We start from the raw sequence: 22,426 nt of genomic DNA, 5'->3' as shown, positions 1-22,426 counted from the left end.
CTGCTTGTATATTCAAATAGGGCTTGTAGCATTCACTTTTCGAATACAAACTCTCGCTCTCTCTCTTCTTCTCTTAATCTTTTAAGTATCGTGCTAAAACCATCAATACCCACAAATAATAACATCAAATCAAATATCAAACCTAAGCTAAGCGGATAATCAATCAACTAAATATAAAAACCAATGGTCAAAGCAAACCTAACTCAGACAATGACAAGTCCAAGCTCTCATGACACGTATCTCTATCTACTTAGTCTATCTCTGATGTACAACCATTGCTCTATAATTATTACAATGTTACCGTTAGTTCAATGGTCAAAGCAAACCTTTCTCTATAATTGTTACAATGTTACCGTTAGTTCAACGGTCATATAGCTTGTGTATATATATATATATATATATGTCTCTGTAAAGTTTTAGCACAAGTCAATAAAAAGACAAAATACAAACAATCTCAACAAGTCTTTTATGGTATCGGAGCAGGTTCGAGAACTACTCCAAACAACTGAATCATCTTCTACCTCCATGGCTACAGTCACATCTGGGCTTAATGGGGATGGTGCATCTACAGCTCAGGGAGCTATAGAGAAACCAATCATCGCCATTAATGCGAGCTCACAACTAGCGGTGAAGCTCAAGACTACTAACTTCACAGCCTGGCGATTGCAGCTTGTAAGTGTTCTGAGAGGATACAAGCTCTTGGGATATGTGGATGGAAGTCTTACCTGTCCACCCGACACTGAAGATGAACAAAAGGAACACTGGAAATGCCAAGACAGCATGTTGGTGAATGCAATAGTTGCTTCACTACATGAAACTACTCTTCCACTATTGGGGGATGTTACGTCCAGTCATCAAGCATGGACAAAACTTCATAGTCTTTTTGCTAACAAGTCAAGATCTAGAATCATTCAACTCAAACAAAATCTGGTCAATATGCACAGAGGTAGCAAGAAGATTGAAGAATACTTAAGTGAGGTAAAACAAATAGCTGATGAGCTTGCCTTAACTGGAAATCCAATCGAGGAGGAAGATCTCGTCATTTTCATACTCAATGGCCTAGGAGCTGAATACAAAGGAACAGTTGAATCTGTAAATGGGAGAGAAAATCCCATTTCCTATGAGGCCCTCAGATCGTTGCTCCTAAGTCAAGAAGCTTATCAGCAGCGACTTGAACAACAGCAATCACAACTGCTAGCCACTGCTAACTTTGCTCAAAACCAAACTCCTCAACAGTATAGGAACTATGGAAACAATCAAAGAGGGCCCAACTCCAGGTCTCAAGGTCACTACAGATTCAGTAATAGAGGAAATCGTCCACCTTCTTCCTCATATCAGAACAACCATTACTCAACCAATGGACCATCTGGATACTCCAACTATGCTGGCAACAGTCCAAGGCCAAGGATTTTCTGTCAAATCTGTGAAAAGCCAGGACACTCAGCCCGTACATGCAGGAAGCTCAAGGCTTATGCATCTGAAAATCCACCCCAAGCCAACTATGCTTCCAGTCACCACGGATCCAACAACACCAATGTTCAACCTTGGCTTGTTGACTCAGGAGCCAGTCATCATATGACCTCAGATCTTGGCAATCTCTCCCTCAACTCTGAATATGGAGGCACAGATGAAGTCAAGATAGGAGATGGCTCAGGTTTGCAAGTCACACATCACGGCACTTGTCACTTACACACACCCACTAAGACATTCACTCTTGAAAATACATTATGTGTTCCTCATATTCAACGTAATCTGCTCTCTATTCATCAGTTTACTAAAACTAACAATGTGTTAATTGAATTTCATCCTAACTGTTTTGTCATTAAGGATTTGAAGTCGGGAAATGTTCTGGCTCGGGGTCCATGCGTTGAAGGCACCTATCAGTTTGGTTCAGTGCAGCACAAGTCAGCCATGGTGGCTCACAAGTCCAGTCTTGATACTTGGCATCAACGATTGGGCCATCCCAACTCAGTACTACTATCTTATTTGTTAAAATCTGCAAACTTATGCCCTCTTGTTTCTACTTCTACTCCTGTTTTATGCAACTCTTGTGACATTAATAAAGTTCACAAATTTCCATTTGGTATGTCTTCAGTTCATACCACTCATCCACTACAAGTTATATATTCAGATGTATGGGGGCCTAGTTCTCCAGCATCCATATTAGGACACAAATATTATGTGATATTTATAGACCACTTTACACGTTACACCTGGTTCTATCCTTTGTTCCATAAGTCTGATGTTCTGAATATATTTTTACAGTTCCAAAGACTAGTTGAAAGACAATTTGATGCAAAGATCAAAACATTATATACAGACAATGGAGGAGAATACGTCAAACTTCAAACAACTTTGAACCAGCTAGGCATCTCCTGGAAACAATCACCACCCTATACTCCGCAACATGTAGGCCTGGCAGAGAGGAAGCACCAACATATTGTGGAGACTGGGAAGACCTTACTTGCACATGCCCACCTTCCTCCCCAATTTTGGTCTTTTGCCTTTGAGACAGCTGTGTATCTCTTAAACCGTCTTCCTTTAACTACTACCAAACCATACTCTCATTTTCAGTTACTTTTTCAAACCCCACCTAACTATTTAAAACTTAGGCCTTTTGGTTGCCTATGCTATCCTTGGTTAAAACCTTATACCAATAGTAAACTTGATCCCAAATCCTCCCCTTGCATCTTTCTCGGATACACAACCTCCCAAAGTTCCTTTAAATGTTATGACCCAAGTACTGACAAACTCTATCTTTCTAGACATGTGTTTTTTAGAGAACATCTTTTTCCTGGATTGTCTTATCCTACTTTTGACCAGCCCATCCCTACAGCCACCAATTCTGACCCAGTGCAAGGTCCTTTACCTACTCCTCCCAATGTCTCTTTTTCTACTCCTAACGTCTCTATTTCACCTACCCTTGACTTACCTGTTGCGTCTCACCCATCTCATTCCACCAATCCTTCACCTCAACATGACATGTGTCCAACTCCCATATCTCCCAATTCCAACATATCAGATTCCTCACAACTCCCTTCACTTACACCCTCTCTTTCCTCGGACACTCCTCCTCGCACACACAAAATGGTCACAAGGTCTATGAACAATATTTACAAGCCTAAAACCCTTAATCACACTACTTTACATCCGCTACTTGCTTCCCCTGCACCTCACACAGTTTATGAAGCCCTTAAGTCTCCTCATTGGCATCGAGCCATGGTCGAAGAACTCAATGCTCTTCACCATCACTCCACCTGGACACTCGTACCACCCTCTCCATCTCACAAACCCATTGGTTCTAAATGGATCTTTCGAATCAAACGCAATCCTGATGGCACTATCCACCGCTACAAAGCCCGTCTTGTCGCTCAAGGTTATCTTCAAAAGCCTGGCTTAGACTACCAACAAACATTTAGTCCGGTAGTAAAACCTACCACCATTAGGCTTGTTCTCTCCTTGGCTGTCATGCATTACTGGCCGCTGAAGCAACTCGACGTTAACAATGCCTTTCTACATGGTTCTCTCGCTGAAACAGTTCTTATGAAACAGCCCCCTGGCTTCATTGATCAACAACATCCTAAACACTTGTGTCTGCTTCACAAATCTATATATGGGCTCAAGCAAGCCCCTCGGGCATGGTTCACCGCCCTTCGCGCTGCTCTTCTTCACCTTGGGTTTATTAACTCTAGAGCTGACACTTCTTTGTTTATTTACAAATCCCCTACTGTAATTGCTTATGTGCTTGTATATGTTGATGATCTTATATTAACTGGCTCTGATCTCTCCTTTATACACAGGATCACCGCTGCCTTGGGGTCCAAGTTTTCACTTAAAGACTTATGTGACCTCTCCTATTTCCTTGGTATAGAAGCTATCCGCACCAAAGACACCTTATTTCTCTGTCAACATAAGTATATTCGGGAACTTCTAGAACGTGCGACTATGGCTGCCTCTAAACCTGTTGATACTCCTATTCCATCCTCGTTCAATCTGTCTCAGCACAGTGGCTCTAAGCTCTCTGACATCACTCTCTACCGTCAACTTGTGGGCAGTCTCCAGTATCTGTCTCTTACACGTCCAGACCTCAGTTTCGCTGTCAATCGTTTAGCTCAGTATCTTCAGCATCCCACAAAAAGCCATTGGCACACTCTCAAACGTCTACTTCGCTATCTCAAAGGAACCATTCATCACGGCATTCTTCTTCGTGCCAATACTTCCCACAGTCTACGTGGCTACTCCGACTCTGATTGGGCTGGGAACCCCGACGATCGATCATCTGTCACTTCCTACATTATCTTTCTAGGTTGCAATCCCATTTCTTGGAGATCTCGAAAACAAAAAGCCATAGCCAGGTCTTCCACTGAGGCTGAATATCGCTCACTTGCCGCCACTGCTTCTGAGGTTGTATGGATCACTCATCTTCTGCATGAATTGCATATCTCTCTTATTCACAGACCGCTGCTGCTTTGTGATAATTTGGGTGCAACTCATTTAAGTCACAATCCTGTTCTTCACTCCAAAATGAAGCATATCGCCATTGATATACACTTTATTAGAGACCTTGTTCAAAAAGGTATCCTTGCAGTTCGTCACCTCTCCACTGTGCATCAACTTGCTGATATTCTCACCAAATCATTACCTCGTCAACGCTTTCTTGATTTACGTGCCAAGATCAATCTCCACGATGGGACCCTGATCTTGCAGGGGCGTATAAAAACCAATGGTCAAAGCAAACCTAACTCAGACAATGACAAGTCCAAGCTCTCATGATACGTATCTCTATCTACTTAGTCTATCTCTGATGTACAACCATTGCTCTATAATTATTACAATGTTACCGTTAGTTCAATGGTCAAAGCAAACCTTTCTCTATAATTGTTACAATGTTACTGTTAGTTCAACGGTCATATAGCTTGTGTATATATATATAAATGTCTCTGTAAAGTTTTAGCACAAGTCAATAAAAAGAATACAAACAATCTCAACAAGTCTTTTACTAAATACTAATAGTACCAAAGCGAATCAAAGTGATAAAAGAGATAACGGTCTACGTTCGGCACACAAAGGTCTACGTTCACAAGCAGCAGAAAAACCAATTTCACTATATGGAGAAATTTACAAACGAGAGATTACTCAATACATGTAGAACAAACCCACTCTAAATGCTATATTGTTTTTACAAGCTCTCTCAACAAGAAAAATAATATAGAAGACAACAAAGATAATAAACCCACTTGTCCACAAGACAATTGGAACCCTAAGAGCCGCCCTCTCGTGTATCTCTTGGCTCCCACCACGCTCTATCAAGTGTTTTCCCTTTTGCAAGTGTTATTTCTCTGTAAAATAAAACCCTAAAAGTTCTATTTATATAAAAATGTCCCATAAAAAAATTACAGAATCCCGATCTCTGTCCGGACGGCTCCTCGAGCTCTCCAAAAAGATAGCACTCTGTCTAATTAAAAAACACATGCTACCCGGACGGCTCGAGGATCTGTCCGGAGAGCTCCACCTGACAGGGTATGAGCCAAATAATTCCACATTAACTTCATCAAACAAGACTTTGCTAGCACAAAGTACAACAAATCAACAATAACATTACTGAACACCAACTTCCTGCAAGGACAGCATACTCTGTTACACCAGAAGACCATTTCTATTACAGTGTTATACATCAAGTCCCCTGTTTTAAAAACATAATAGAACACCAGAAAATAAATACATCGATGTTGATTTAATCCATTCATAAGGAATGATACAATTTCCTTCTCCTAGCTTTCTTGATGCCAGTGTTACTATTATGCAATTAATTTATACCAGTGTCACATACCCATTTATCCACAAATGATCTCAAATATGCTTGTATGGCAATCCGTAGACATCCACACCATATACTGCCAAGGTGTTGATCAGTCCACAAGCCAGAAATTGGTCATAGACTCATAGTGTATAAATCCTTCAAAGCTATCAGTTTGGGAAATGATGGACAGATTATCATTTGCTTGTAATGTGGACAGTAGAAGACAAGTGAAGTGATGAAGCAGCCTACTTTTGTATTATTCAAACCAAACATGAACATATATGCAAATCAAGTCAGAAGTTAGATGAACCAAATTAAAGTAGTAATTGACCTTATTTTGTCTCCGATCTTGAAAATGTTTATTGCAAGAACAGCAGGCGATTACACAATACTACCCACCTTGCTAGTTATTTCCATAACCAAATCTGTTCCTCTCGCGCCCACCTAATCGTAGCCTAATTCCTTTCATCGGCATCAACACTCTCTCTAAACTTCTTGTAAATGTCACTTCCGTAAAATTTTCTTGTCCTCATCACCAGAACTAGCGAGATTAAAGCACCGAAAAATGTACCGCCAGCCAGAATTGCAAATGAATTCCTATAACACTGAGTTCCTATGCAAACCAACTCTTTAACAGCCGACCTTGTCAAACCCTTCTTTGCAAGCTCATCCAATGCCTGCCGATCGTAAAGCATCCCTGTGATCTTCACATTAAGTATGTAAGACCCAATAGGACTAGCCAACTGTCCACAATTGAACAATGTGGAGTAGTACTTGAGCCCGAACAGCTCGGAAATGATTGCGAAAAGCAATATCAATTGTGCACCAAATGCGAAACCAATGATGATTGATGCAATGTAGAGCGAACCCGGGAAAGGGAATGCGATGATGAGGTAACCAAATGAAGATAAAAGGAGAACAATTGTCATCATCAATGTCCTCGGCATTTTGTACTTCACAAGCAAGCTTTCAGAGACAAACCCAGCAAATACTCTCCCAAAGTAATTGTATATACTCACTAGTGACACAAATGAGCTTACGGTTCTCTGTGGATACCCCAATGATTCACCAATTTGGCCCAGATTGTCCACAGCAGTCAAGCTCGAACCGAGTCCGAATAATGTTGCCACAAAGAGAATAATCATGTCCAGGCTTAACAGTGCTTGCAAGATCGTGTAGTCATCACCCCTTGTTGGCTTGTTACATATGCTCGTCCAACAAGACACCGAGCGATTTTTCTCTTCCGGTTCTGGGTTTGTAATCTCCTTCTCTTTCAATTCAACTTCTACTGGTTTCTCAATTTTTAATTCACTTGGAGGCTGTTTCTTGAGATCCCAGAGGACTAATTCTTCTCTAATGGCAATAAAGAGGGGAACAAACAGCAGAAAACAACAAATAGTTGCACTTGCATCATAAGCCCAATGAGGAAAAACTACCTGTTTTTGTGCTATAGTCATAGCCATCAGAAACAAAGCAAGAATAATCGACACATAGAGGAATTGATAGAACACATTAAGCTCATTAGGTTGCCTCTCAACCTTCATAGTTCTAACAGTGTACACAAACACCACAGACAACGCCGCCGGAAGCCAAGCAATGAGAAGAATCAGAGACTTTGAATCGTGTCCATAGATGGCCAAATAAAGTTGTGTCATCACAGCACCACTAAGCCCAACAAAACCCTTCAACAGACCCAACATAACACCTCTACTTTCAGGGAAATTCTTCACACAAGTTACAAGCGCACCTGTATTGGCGAAATTCTGCGAATTGGCACCAATGCAGATGTAAACACACATGTGCCACAGTTTAGGTTTCGCAATTTTGCCTGCCACTGCTAGCCAAATCATGAAGTAACCTGCAAAGTTCATGGCAGAGCCGACAAGAAGCACAAACCATGTGGGTGTCACTTCGGCTAGAAGCCCAGATAGGACACCAACATTCGCACCCAAGTCCTTGAAGAAACCGAGCAAATTGAGTGTAGTTTGATCATACCCTAGAGTGGCTTTGATTTCCTTGGAATAGATTCCGAACAGGTATGTAGCACCAGCCCCTGCCATGATAAGAAAGGAAGCGAAAACAGAGAACCATCTGCCTCGGAGGATGTGAAGCAGCAAACCACATGACCCACCACCACCTCCGCCGCCGTGAACTGCCGTGATCATTGCTGACTCACCCATATCCCCCGTACTAATGAAGTGGTAATACAGAAAATGCCAATCTGCATACAGGTTTGGAAGATAAAGGTGAGACCTTGAGACTACAGAGATGGGGTTTGTGAAGAATTTGAATTGAAGATATGAGAAGATACAATGCTACTTATAATTAAATAGGTAATTGCGAGGAGGAGTAAGAAAAATAGCTAAAACCTACAAATAAGGCAAAGATAAGCTGGGGGCTTGCTCTGTGTGATCTAATAATCTGTTGATAAGGATTAAGTAACTAATCTTATCATATCTTTTTAATTAATTAGGAGATCATTTTTAACTGAATTGACGGGGTCGTTTTTCTTTATCCGTTTCAATTTGTTTTGAATTGTGGACTAACGATAGAGTTGCAGGTTTACTCAAGAACAAAGGAAAACAGAGTTACAGGTTCGCTTAGGATTAAAAATAAAAAAAAAAAAAAAAACAAAACAGAGTTATAGGTTTGGTAGAAGTCAAATTCATCTTCGTCAATGGCTTAAGCCCGAGATGTTTTTCTTTGAAAAGAAGTAAAGAGGATTTGATTTCTGAATTGGGTTTTTGGAGCAGTCAATTTCAATCAGCATATGCGGCAGACACATTTGATGAATGGCAATATCTCGAAGCACTATCAATGCCGAAGTCATAAGACCAATATCTTGAAGCACTATTTTGCTTAAGCTTTCCAAATGAGGCCTTAAACAATAATGCTATAACCTTAAAGAAAAAACAGCAGTTAATCAAATTACACATCCATAATCTTAAAGAAAAAAGAGCTGCAAACCCAAATCTTGAGATGATCATTCTATTTTAAGTGGCTCAACAATGCTGATTTATCAATTCACATGATTCGTTAGAACGTAAGCATACAAAAGATGCGTGTTTTGCCGTTGAAGGCATTTGCTAACTGTGTATTCGAACTTACTTTTTTGTGCGCAAGAGGTAGTGCTTCCCTTGATAGATACTGTGTTTTTCAAATTCTTAAGAGATTATGATGCAGCATCATATTTTTATCAAATTTATTAGTTTGAGTCTCTATCTTACCTACTTACATCAATATATAGACACCAATCTAAGAGCATCCGCAACAGTTTCCCTTAACAGATTCCCTAAAATACAGACAAAATGCCCTTATTCCCTATTTTGCAGACTCCTTAACAAAACAACACGATTACCTATCATATTCTCTATTTTATTAAAATAACAATTAATTCTCTCTCTTTGATTATTTTATTCATATTCTCTATTTTATTAAAATAACAATTAATTCTCTCTCTTTGATTATTTTATTCATACAAAATAAAACTCTCACTCTCAACTTTCTCTCTCTCGGTAGCCATGGATGCCACCGCAAGTTTCTTCTACCCACAACAGTTGCGTCGTTTACCTCTTCCATCATTATCCTCTAAATCCTCAATTCTATTTGAATCCATTTCTCTCCGATCCAAACTTGAAACAATTTTAGCTAAATCCAAATTCGACCCGTTACAATCTGGTTTCAATCATTTACAACCCACTATTATCATTGTGTTTATGCAAACGTGCAATCAAATCATTCATCTCAGTATTCATTTTTAAGTTGGATAAAATTTTCACGGAATCGACATCTTTGTTTGACAAAATCTCAATCGGAGGATGTACCTACAACATCAGATCCCTCATCCTCTTCCTCTTCCCCGAAAAATTGACAACGACTAAGCTCCATTCCCAGATCTCTCAGTCGCACAGTTAGAGTGTGTTTGGATTGAGGGATTTGGGAGGAATGGGAGGGAAGAGAAAGGGAAGGAAGAGAATAGAAGGGAAAATACATTTCCCTCTCTCATGTTTGGATAGATAAAAAAAAGAAAGGAAAGAGAAATAGTTTAATTTACTAGTTTATTCTTATTTTTTATGTTTAAATGTTATGTCCAAAGGTAAAATAGATTTTAAACTTATAAGTAACTTAATTAGTAATCTCTTCCCTCCAAATGACTCCGTTTTGGGAGGAAAGAATTTTGACAAAAATTTAAAAAAATCTTCCTCCCAAATCCCCTCAAATCCCTCCCCTCAATTTTTTTTATAAACTATCCAAATAAGGGAATTGGAAGGAAACTCCCTTTCCCTTTTCTTCCCTCCCCTCCAAATCCCTCAATCCAAACACACTCTTAGTGGGTACGAGAAAGTGAAGCGGAATCGCTCGTCTTCTTTCTACCCTTGCCGAGTTGCTTCCAAGCTTCCTTGCTCACTGGCACCTGTATTCACAATGGATGAGAGAGAATAGAGAGGATAAAAGGAGAGAGACGAAAAGCTATTTCGTGGGCCAACGGAGAGAGGATATGTGATAAATATTATTATTATATTCTTAAGTAATGTTATAGTGGTTCCCTAAATGTAGGGAACCACTGTAGAAATCTGTAGTAAATTTTTAAAATAGGGGAAGTTTAGGTAATCTGATGTAGAGGTGTTTTTGGTATAGTTCTCTATATTTGTTCCCTATTTTACAGACAGACTCATATTTAGGTAATCTGATGTGGATGCTCTAAGTGCCCTTAGCTGACAAACCTCATAAATCATAATCAGACTAAATTTGATTGCTGATATGCCCAAACAAGTGGTGCTAGATGGTGCCAAGAGGATATCAAAATGTGGGCCTAGAGCCCAGGGCCAAAGCAATAAAGAGAGTTATTAGTTTATGAATTTGCAAACTTAATGGTTGCTATGTTGAGGAGTGATTATTCATCTGAATCATCTTGTGTATTTTTTTTTTTATATAGAGAATATTTATTGTCCTCATCTATTGTCCTTTATTGCTTTTATAGAATTAAGATTAACAATACAAGCATGAGGCTGGGAGTAATATACTAATATAACCCAGGACTTGGCACAAAGGGAAAAAACAGAAAAGCCTTCAAAACCAGACATATAAATGTGTGAAGTAAAGGATTGCTAAGTTCAAGTCCATTTTGGAAGGGCCTCTTTGAATTTTAAGCATCCATTGCACTAGAATATCCCATGATGTTAGAGTTTATTTGGATCGAAGGATTTGGGGGAAGGGTAGCTAGAAGAATAGCTCTCATTCTTTAATGTTTTTGGATATATAAAAAAGGAAATGAAAGAAAATTATTTTCATTTATTAATTTATCCGTATTTTTATATCAATTTATAAATAATTTAATTAGTCATCCATTCTCTCCAAATGTCCTATTTTGGGAGGAAATATTTTGGTAAAAAATTAATGAAATTTTCTCCAAATTCTCTTCAAATCCATACCTTAATTTTTCCTAAACTATCAAAATAAGGGAATTGGAAGAGAATTCCCTTCCCCAAATCCCTAAATCCAAACACACTCTTAATATTCATTGTATCAACATGACAGTTATCAACACATTCCGAGATGAAAACCAACCAGAAGGATCATATCTAGGAGTTTCATATCCTGCTATTAATGGTGCACGCACCAATGACTCCACTGATCTCTCCTCAAGACTCCATCATCTTCTCCTACATGATTGCTGGCAACAATGTCACCACCAATCTCTCCTCACGAGTCAATGACTCCTACATGATTGCATGCACTAATCTCACCTCATGATTGCCGGCACTATTCTCTCTTTTCATGTGAAGATATTCAATTGTATAAATATATATTATGAATGTAATCCTAACTATTCACACACACATAATAATATCGTACAAAATAACCTAAGAGGCAATTGAAAACTGCAACTAGGGGTTAAATTTATGGTGGCGTAAATATGTAGGGGAGAAAAGTATGATTTAATGGAAGTGGAGGGGTAAAAATCAAAATTTGTAAAAGAACACTTGAAAAGTGAAAACTACCGACAAGCTCTCTTATCTTTACTCGACATCCACACACACTTTCGCAACCCTAGCAGCCGTTTCACCATTGTTGAAGGATATCAACAGCTTCTAGGCGACCTAGGCAATCATCGTGGATGTCGACAGAGGGTGGGAACCGTCTCGGTAACCTATTTTTCTCTCTTTATATATATGTCGATGACTTCCTAAGGAAGAAACTAATATGGGACCTCCTAGTAGCAAGCACCGGACGTGATATAAGGGTTGTTAGATTATAGATAGCGTGGATCGCCTGCTTTCATCGTACGACCTCCATTGATGAATGTAAGCGGTCATTAGTATATCTTGCATTCGATAATGATGAAGAAATTAAGAAAATATGAAGGAGAAAAAATGAAAGAACAATGGTAAAAGATATTGTAGCCATTGTTATTTGTCTATAAGAGAAATATAAGTGCCTTGATTTTGGTATCCTATTTATAATAAGGTGCCTAAGGTCTCTTGCCGATCATTGGCAATTTAAAAAAACAGTTTGAATTTATGCATCTTTTAATTATTCATTATCTAGAAAAATCATATTCCGTTCGAGCAAATTTAAAATGATTCAGAATTTTGTTTGTTTTTAAGACTCTATGTATTCTATGCTATTAATATATTAATTGTGTGATATTAGTTATGTAAGGTGCCTTAGTTATCTATGCTTAAAATGATTTAGAATTTTGTTTTTTTAGAGATTGTATTCTATGCTATTAATATATTAATTATGTGATTCTAGTTATGTAAGGTGGCTTAGTTATCTATGCTTAAAATGATTTAGAATTTTGTTTGTTTTAGAGATGCCAGCTATGTATTCTATGCAATTAATATATTAATTAGTAATATATGTTATGTTAATTATGTTAGATTAAATCAACAAGAGGTGGCTCGGTTGGCAATTGGCTGGGTTAGACGATAAATATGGAAAAAAAATACGTATACATAAATTTATATATTTCTTACGTCATATATAAAATTCTAACATAAACAAATATTTTTGAATAGGGTAATGCTTGATTTTTAATAAATATATTTTTGAATTCAATTTGGCTATATGGTTTCTCATTTTTTTTTTCAAATAATAGAAGAGTAAACAAATACAAATAAATGGCTTACTTGGTGATTTGTTTTATATCATGAGACATCCAATAGCCAGAAGTATGACAGGAATGACAATCGTGTACAAAAGAGCATTCAAGTTAGGGATACATACAAGAATTTGACCATCTTGAACAACCATTTAGCTGGCAATTGGTGTACTATTTTTTAATGTTTTAGTTTTAACTTTTCAATTACAAGTATTTTTCATTGATTTTGTAGAAAATATATGTAAAATAGACAAATTGTGGCATTTGGAGCTTTTTCTACAATAGATCATAAAGACAAAATTGATTATGCCAGGACACCCACCCTCAATTATCTGTCCGGACAGTCATGCAAGACAACCGGGCCAACATTCATGTCAGAGTGTTGGCTGTCCGGACACCTCCAATAAGATGGCAAATATATATTCTTAGCAAACCAGAAAACGTTGCAGAGGATATCAAAATGTGAGCCTGCAGCCAAAAGCCCAAGAAATAGCAACACAAGTTCAAGTCCAATGAAAATAAGTGATCGGTAAAACTATATTATTCTAGGCTTACAACATCAAACACAAGACGCAGTAGTTCACACCATATTGAAAGAAAAAATTTAATTTCAATTCTCAGTTGAGTTCGCCTTGCATCCAGGTTTGTATCAATTGAAAAGAAACTTTTGGTTGATCCATTGGGACCATGGCACCAGCATTATAAACCTAATGAATAGAGAAATTCATCAAAAAATCAGATCAAATTATTCATTAAATGTGAATATTTATTTATTTAATGAATAGAGAAATTAATTCACAAAGAGCTGAGATTGTCGAACCCTAACAAAACTGAGAGGATCATGGATCATCATAGCTCCTGCGTCTGCATCATCAACCTCAAACGGAACAATCGGTGCTTCTTTAAACTCTTTCTTGCCACTCCATTCCATTTCCAACACCAACTCCATAATTCCTAAACAAAGTTTCAGTATAAATAAATCATAATTAGGTTTTTGTATACTAAACCATGAGACTTACCACGCCAGTTGCCAATGAGATCCTGATCTCCTGCGTAGATAAGGACCTTGATTCCTTTATCAAGTAAAGCACAAATTTCAACATCAGAATTCTTCATGTAGTCCTCCTTCGAATATGCCTTTAACAACGAATCACTTATTGCAACAAATGGTTTTTCATATACACCGAGAGCATCTTTTAGAGATTGCTTGTTCAAAAAAGTTTCCATCTCTGAGAAGTCGTAATTTAAATGATTCACGCGTTCCTTTCTAATATCAGCAAACTGCATGCATATCACAAATATGTTAGGAGTTAAATTTTATATGTTTTTTTTATTCTCATGAATACATGTATAAAAGTTATCAACGAGAAATGACTCGGTTGACAATCGGCTGGATTAAGCATATGTGTACGTGTCCAATGTGATGGATCATACTTAACACAAGAGGGGGGGTGAATTGTGTCCCCAAATTCCGATAGGAATCTCTTTTTATAATTTAAAAGGAAATCAATGTCAATTAACAATTAGCACACAAATTTGAACTCTAATGATTATCCTAATCAATATTCATTTCAATGCAAGATGTGATACAATATGGTGAATGATCAATTATCAAATAATCAAGGAATTGCAAAAACAGATTTTTTCAAACAACACACTGCACACAGATTTTACAACTCAAATTTCACCTAGCAAATCAAGTCAGAATTCAATGAAATTTGGTATGCAGTATCACAATACCCTAATGAATACTATATAAAAAATTCAGATTAAAATTCAAAGTTTAGCTATGTGAACAGTGCACGGACAGACTGGTGGTTCAGAAAATTCTGCAATCAAAACACTTAATCAATCAACAAGCAAGCAATGCAATCAAGAAAGTCCACACAGCAATTTATAGTAGTTCGGAGACTCTTCTCCTACATCTACTACCTAGGTTCACCAACCTAGGATTTTTCAACCTCCACTAAGGATGTGGTTTTCTCAAGAGCTCCACAAAACTCACAAGGGTTTTTAGGTCACCCTTAAAACTGAAGATTTCAAGATAATCTTCAAACTTTACAACCAAGGGTTTCAAGCACTCCCTTAAACTCAACCTCAACAAGGTTTTTGCCCAATGAAGGGACTTTTACAAGTGTTCGGTATAAATGGTTCACTCAAGGTTTGCACTAAGCAAATGGGGTTGAGGAACACTCAAGAATCACAATATCACCTCACGGGTTGGATAGAAAATGAAGAATAATGAGGATTTTCGAATCTGAAAATAAGAAGCCAAATGAGAAGCACTCCCTCTTTGCAAAAGCAAAATAGTGAGGAAGCCTTTAGAGTGGCTTGGGTAGAAGCTTGGATTCAATGGCACAAACTAGCTTGGAAGCTTTGAGAACAAGAATTTCTTCAATGTAATTTTGGCTTCTCCAAGTTGGAATGAGGAAGAACCCCTCTTTATAATTTACCAAGCTCTTGTGATTTCCACCATTGGATCTTTTTCTATCTTCAAATCTCGACCTTCAATTACATGTGCAAATCTTGGCCATTGAATGAATAGATCATTAAATCTTGACCTTACAATATGTAGCCGTTGCACTTGCATTATTTTCCAAGTCTAGCTTTCCAAGATTTGAGTTGTCATGTGCACTTGCAGCCATCTTTGACAATTTGATCAAACTTGCACCAAATCTTGACCTTGGTATCTCCAACAATTTTGTCATATTTGACCATTTGATCAAACTTACACCAAATCTTGGCCTTGGTATCTCCAATGATTTCCTACAAAATGTGTAGCAACTTGCAACAATCTTTGACTCCAAAAATCAAGTAAGATATTCTTTTAAGTCAAAAATTGCAAGCAAGAATATGGTCTTATGCACAACCATTGGATTCACCTTTTAAATGGTCATCTTAACCCTTCAAGTCTTGTTGTAATCTGATCCATTCATAATTCAAAACAATTCAATCTCAGCCATAGATTAGTGTACCGTTGGAGCTTGTAGTCTTCAAGAATATCTTCATAATCTAAGTCTTGTCTAGTTGCAAAATATACTTTCTCATCTCTTACAAATTTCAACCATTGCATTTGTCCTTTAGCTTCATCAATTGTCTTCTCACAAAAATAAGATCATTGACCTCAATAAAGGAAGCATGTGCAAGATCTTGTTTGATGAAGACAAGAGATCCTTCAAGTGACCAAACATGTCCCTCCAATCTTGACTTCAAACTCTGAATTTGGCAGCACCAATATATCCATATTATACAGCCCTAAGGCTAGTTCCAATCATCAATCAAAATGCCTTAGTGGAAGGTTGATGAACATAGGTTTTTCTTGGTTTTCTAGAGATCCAAGCTCATACTTGAAAACCGGACTTCAATTCACTTGAGCAAACTGAATTCTGAGTGATATAACATCCTCATGATGATTAACCTACAAAGAAATATGAGGTAGAACTCCCCAATTGCATGTAAGCTCAAAGAGCTTCATATAGAGCGCATAGGTTAATTACATTAGAAGAACAACCCAGAAAATTCATATTACTGCATGATAAATCATTTTATATATATTAAAATGTCCATATAAAATTTCATAACAATCGGAAATCGTTTGGTCACTCAACCAAGCAAATAAGTCACTAATAGTGAAACCGATAAATTCTAAGTGTAAATTCAATGTCATTTTGCAAACTCAGTGTAAATGACCTTTTCTCTTGAACTTTACTAGGTAAAATATGTTCATAGTGATAAAACTAAGATGCACACGAAATTTCATTTAAATCGGAGTTCATTTGGTTCACCACGTTCACAAAGAACACATATGCACAAAATTAGGTAAAACCTAGTTTTGGCGGAATTTAAGCATATGACCAAATGTATATGTGATGCACTTAATTTATCATGATTATAGTCCTAGAACATATATTAGACTTTTATGTGCATGTGGTTCAAGTTTCAAGTCATTTTGATCTAAGTTGGTTAAGATAAATTATGATCATTAGAAGATTAATGCCCTAACTTAGTCCATGTATGTTTGTTTTCAAAACTAAATTTCCAGCACTATCTCAAAAATATATAGATATCAAATTCACATAGAGATATGCATAAGCCTTCATTTAAGTGTATATGCACAATTAAGATATTAAACAATTAACCAAATAACCATTTAAGCATGTTTTCTAGCATTTTAGGATATGTTCAAGTCAAGCATGCTCACACACATTTTAGTATACAATCATACACAATCATCAAAAACACAATGTTGACTAGACACTAAGTCTTGGTCCAACAATCTCTTCATATTTCATTCGTATAAATATTCAAAAGTAAGAATCAGCATAAACCAATATCTTCCTCAAGAAATCTTCAAGGATGGATACTCCTAACTCTCCACCTGCAAAAAGGTCTAGAACTGATGAAGGTTCTACTTCTAAAGAAGAAGAAGGTGGAGATAATCCCAGATTCAACCTCTCCCCTATAAGGGAAGACGTATACGAGGACGATCCCCAGAAAACCATCGAATCTCTACAAGAAGCTTTGATGGAAACCAAAAGGAGACTTAAAAAAGCAACCGACAAAGTTCAAGACTACAAAAGGCAACTTATGGTTTCAAAGTATGTCATACAAGGTGTTCGATATATGTCATGGGGCAGACAAGCAAGTACTCATGACCCAGATAAATTGCACGAAGCAATCACTGAGATCACAGTACAACTTGGATCTATTGCAGATGGAATAGACAGTGTTCTCTATACCCTAGAATAAAATTCCTGTCCAACACAATGTTCGATTCAAATAAGAAGTATATTTCTGAGCGATATTTCAAAAAAAACATGTATAAAGGTTGATATGATTTATTTTTTTTGGACTTCTTACATTTTTATTTCCAGCACGTTCTCGGATCCTTGTAATCATGTCAAGACAGTCATCAAATGCAATAGGACAATCCTTTCTAACACCATCGACTAGTGAGCAACAAAAAAGATCGATCAAGAACATTTTAGTATTCAACATCTCTAAATCAGGTTAATAAATCAATAATCATAAGTGATAGAAGTCAAAAGTTATACACACCACAACTTTTTGCAGATGATTGACATATTTTCATAAAATTTTCTTCTATGTTTGAGTAATCCAATTCTCTAATCAATTTGTGAATCCAAGCAAACACTGGTATTGTTGGGGATTGGATGTAAGGATTTATATGTCCATTACCGATAGCTAATCCCTATAAAATGTAGGGTTAAGAAAATACTACGAAGAATTATATCATGAGCTTTGCGTTGAAACATATATATACATGCCTGGAGATTTATACGATTGTCAATATTGATTTTTTCATTTTCCTCCAAAATTTTAGAAGCTAGAGCAGGAGCATAGTGGCCAGCATAAGATTGCCCGGTTATAAAGAACTTCTTGCGAGTCAACTTAGTATGCTTTATAAAAAATGCCTAAATATATAAGAAAAATTAGACAACTAATCAATCACTAAATTTAGCTAAAGTATTAAGAATAGAAAGAATAAGAGAAGAAATGTACCTTCAAGAAATTATACAAATCCTTAATGATACTAGTTAGATCGTGTCTTATGTCACTGTCGTCAATTGTATAACTAAAACCTGTTCCGATAGGTTGGTCAACATATATAATATTTGATATCTGTAATGGAAGAAAATAATTATAATATACTTTTGAGGGAATTAAACACGAAGGGATTGAAACAAGTGATACACTCTAACGAAATGTCAGGTGACACAAATTTTGAAATTTCAATTTGTGTTTGACAGTTTTCTAGCAATGAATCTTGGGTATGTATAAAATTGAATTCCTGAAACTACATCGGCATTTCAATGGTTTTGTTAAAAATTATTGGTTTAATCGTTTTAAAGTAGAACATATGTATTGGCAGTGGCGAATCTAAAAAATAGATTGAGGGGAGGCATTGATCAGTGGCGGAGCCATGAATTTATAGGATGGGACCACATGTTGACGGTGGTTCAAAGGCTGCACCCTCGAAAAATCTTAAGGCTATTTCCTGAGAAGTTACAGGAAATAAGTAATATAGTCATTAAATTACACATCATGCATTAATAAAACATAAAACAAGATTGTAGAACATAATCATTTAAGTTGTGTTAGACGATTATATTGAGTGTGTATCAATCAATATTTGTTCTCTTGTATGAGTGTATATCAACTAATAATTATAATTTCTATATTAATCATACATATTATATAGTTATTAGAAAGATATTAACTATTTTTGGTACTAAACATTATATATATGATGTGTAAAGAAAAAATTCCAAAAAAAAGGGGTTAGTGAGGAGAAAAAAATATTTTTTCAGAAAGATATTAATGTATATTATATATATGTAGTGAAAAAAATTTCAAAAAAAAATTCAGGGTCGGCTTGAGCCCACTCTCAGCCCAATGTGGCTTCGCCACCGCAATTTGGCTTTTGTTGCATAAAAATGGTCTTGTTTATGCCCAAAAGTCTATAAAATAATGAGAATGAATCGAGATATGGTACCTTGTCCCAGCCATGATCATTCCATATAAGAGACAAAGCTTCTTTAATATGAAAAGGGCCATTTTCGTAAAATAAAGCAATGCTACAACTGATTCCAGGTCCTCCACTCAACCATATTACAACTGGATCTTCGTTATTGTTATTTTGATTCCGTGATTCAAAGAAGAAGTAAAACATTCTGCAAAAGAGTAATAAGTAATTGAATTTACTAATTGATATAATTGTATATGAAAAATGAAAGAACAATTGACATATATTTGAGAAACATCAATACAAGGTTTAATTAATTACCTTGCACCTAGTGTATGTGGAAGGTGGTAGTAACCAGCATAATGTCGGAGATCTTCCACAGAAGGATCAGAAACTGGAAGAAAAGGAAACTTAATTTTTTTCTCAACTAGTCTTGGAGCATCAATATCCGAAGAGTTGTCTTTTACGATGTTGATATCTTCTTGGGAAAATAAATCGAGTGATCTTATAGGCCTTGCTGCTCGGTCTTTTGGTGAAATATCAACTCTTGGTGAAGGCAAGGGGTCGTTAGTATATCTTGCATTCGCCGGTGTTGAAATTAAGAAAATATCAGAGAGAAAAAGAGAAAGATAAACAATGCTAAAAAATATTGTAGCCATTGTTATTTGTCTGTATGAGAAATATAAGCTTCTCCATTTTGGTATCCTATTTATAAGGTGCCTAAGGTATCTTATGCCGATCACTAGCAATTTATGAAAAAAAAAAATGGCTTGAATTTATACATATTTTGTTTATTCTTCATTCAAAAAATTATATTTCTGTCCAAAAAATTTAAAATGATTTAGAATTAAGAAATATATTTTTTTATATAGATTTTATATATTCTATGTTATTAATATATTAAGTTTTTAATATATGTTTGTATTAATTATGTGTTATTAACTATCCAAGGTGGCTAAAGTATCTATAAGGATAATAAGTTGAAGGCATCCTTGTTGTCAACATAAAGACAGATAAATGTAGTAATTTTATAGTATTTATAATGTTGTCATATGGAGAATTATTCTCAGAAAGAAGCAGACGGCCTTCGGTTATGCAATGGTGTAAGACTTGTCTGCTTTTCTGATACCCGCACATTAAAAGAATGATATATAAGAAATTTTTTTTTTTTTTTTTGTAACATATTTTCTCGCAATTTCTTTGAATTATCTGAGTAAAACTTGAATATTCCATGTTTTTACTGTTTGTTGCCTGTAATGATAAGAGTAGGCAGCAATTTATCCAACGAGAAAAGTCAAAAAAAATTTCTTTTTTTCTTCCTGGAAGATGTACGAGTCAATCGGCAGACAGAAGAAGCAGTGTCTAATTGGTCAGAGTAAGGCATAATCGGTGCCTGCTATTTTGTTATTTTACTTTGAGGAAGATTGTTACGTTCGGTCTGGTATTCGTTTGTAACATCTCGTCCCAACAGGGGTCGACAAAATAACTAAACTATCCTCAAACACTCGATATAATTTATTTTTCTAGTTCATCGAGCTCACGCTACAGGGTGCTGGTCGCCCTCATCGATTTTAACGTAAACGTGAGGAACTAAAGAAAGGGATGAGCGAAAAGACTCGGGGTGAGTACCCGTTGGGCCAAAACTTAGCCAATGAAATTCTTACCTTTAAGCCCACAGGGCAATAGTACCAACTGGGCCTACAGACACCTAGCCCAATTGGAAAGCCGGTTCACCCTCCCACTCTCGCATTTATGACCCAAAGAAAGGATGAATAAATACAACTAGACTAGGCCCTAAAGTCTTTTCCCTACACTGGAACCAATCTCACAGACAACCAATCGAATCGATGGATGGAACATCCGATAAAGGACACTGCATGAGATCAGACGGACAGAGATTGTTTTGATTATTTTAAGAGGGCGTGCGTGCGTGCGTGCATTTGCATGAGGTGATTGATTGATTGGTGTACCGTGTACCTCTCAGATCTGAATCGCTCCCTCTCTAAGCGAACAAACCCCGTCTGCCCATCACTGGATCATGAACCCACTGCCGTGCTCCCACGCAACCAATTCGAGGAAAGTGAAAAGCACGCGCGAGTGAGGCAGAACAGTACTAGCCTCGGTTAGAGATGTCATGACGCCTTTGACTTTGACTTTTTCTTTCTCACCCTGGAGTTTTTGCTAATAAGCCCCTGTTTTTCTTGCGAATTGGTTTATTTCCCCTCATATTATTTTAACTTATTTATACACGGTGACATAATTCTTATTATTTTCTTCTATCAAATCTTCACAAATCACAAACTCCACAATCACTGTGTTTAATTTGATCCAGAATTTCACTTACATGTGCCGTGCTTTTTGCCCTATTTTCCTTAACATAGATATCACGCGAACAAATGGAAAATTGAAATAAAAAATTATAACAATCTCAACACGAGATTTTACGAGGAAAACTTCAAAATGGGAGAAAAATCACGGTGTTGTTAAAAGACAATCAATAAACAATTCATTATATAAACAATTTTTATAGTCACACACTCAATTTTCTCTCACCAAGAAAAATTCAAGCAAACCCGAGAGATTACCACAAAGTTATCCCCTTTGCTCCCTCTCAATGCCATTGCACAGCCTTTGATTTCTCTCAACCAAAAATACTAATAAACCACTAGTATTTATAGTAGTACAAAATCTCTTAATTCAATTATAATTAGGAGTCCCTCCCCAAGATGTTTCCAATTATAAATATGATATCAATCACGTATTCTAACTAGAGACTAACTTGAAAAACGAGTCCATGTTTTGCCTGCAATTGTCCTGACGACACACCCAGTTGTCCGAACACTTCATACCTACCAGAGTTTTTCTTCGTCTTTTACACCTAATTTTTGAACAATTTTCAACAACATGCTCTAAAAAAATGAAAATAAATGAACAATTTGATTAATATTGCAATTTGTGTTATAAGATTGAGAGGTGTGCCTAAAACTGCGTGTTCATTCGATCGGTACATTGGTAGTTAAGGATTCCACATCAA

At 36.6% G+C, this 22,426-nt stretch overlaps 2 protein-coding genes across 2 annotated transcripts; both read right to left on the bottom strand.

Annotated features, from left to right (window-relative positions):
- Positions 1 to 5,957: 5,957 nt before the first annotated feature.
- Positions 5,958 to 8,124, bottom strand: LOC119992219 (protein NUCLEAR FUSION DEFECTIVE 4-like). The gene has a single exon (XM_038838895.1). It carries the CDS (start codon positions 7,978 to 7,980, stop codon positions 6,256 to 6,258), a length of 1,725 nt encoding a protein of 574 aa, XP_038694823.1. The 5' UTR covers positions 7,981 to 8,124; the 3' UTR covers positions 5,958 to 6,255.
- Positions 8,125 to 13,522: 5,398 nt separating this feature from the next.
- Positions 13,523 to 20,051, bottom strand: LOC119991543 (serine carboxypeptidase-like 47). Its single transcript, XM_038837891.1, has 9 exons — positions 19,714 to 20,051; positions 19,423 to 19,600; positions 18,429 to 18,548; positions 18,194 to 18,340; positions 17,964 to 18,117; positions 17,766 to 17,905; positions 13,925 to 14,186; positions 13,726 to 13,859; positions 13,523 to 13,612 (listed from the first exon to the last, which is right to left on the bottom strand). The coding sequence occupies exons 1-9, from the start codon at positions 20,049 to 20,051 to the stop codon at positions 13,523 to 13,525; spliced, it is 1,563 nt and encodes a 520-aa protein (XP_038693819.1).
- Between the last annotated feature and the right edge of the window lie 2,375 nt (positions 20,052 to 22,426).

Source organism: Tripterygium wilfordii, chromosome 22 (assembly GCF_013401445.1).
Source record: "Tripterygium wilfordii isolate XIE 37 chromosome 22, ASM1340144v1, whole genome shotgun sequence".
Classification (NCBI taxonomy): Eukaryota; Viridiplantae; Streptophyta; class Magnoliopsida; order Celastrales; family Celastraceae; genus Tripterygium; species Tripterygium wilfordii.
Note: the sequence above shows the minus strand (reverse complement) of the source record. Positions and strands in the feature narration are given on the sequence as shown.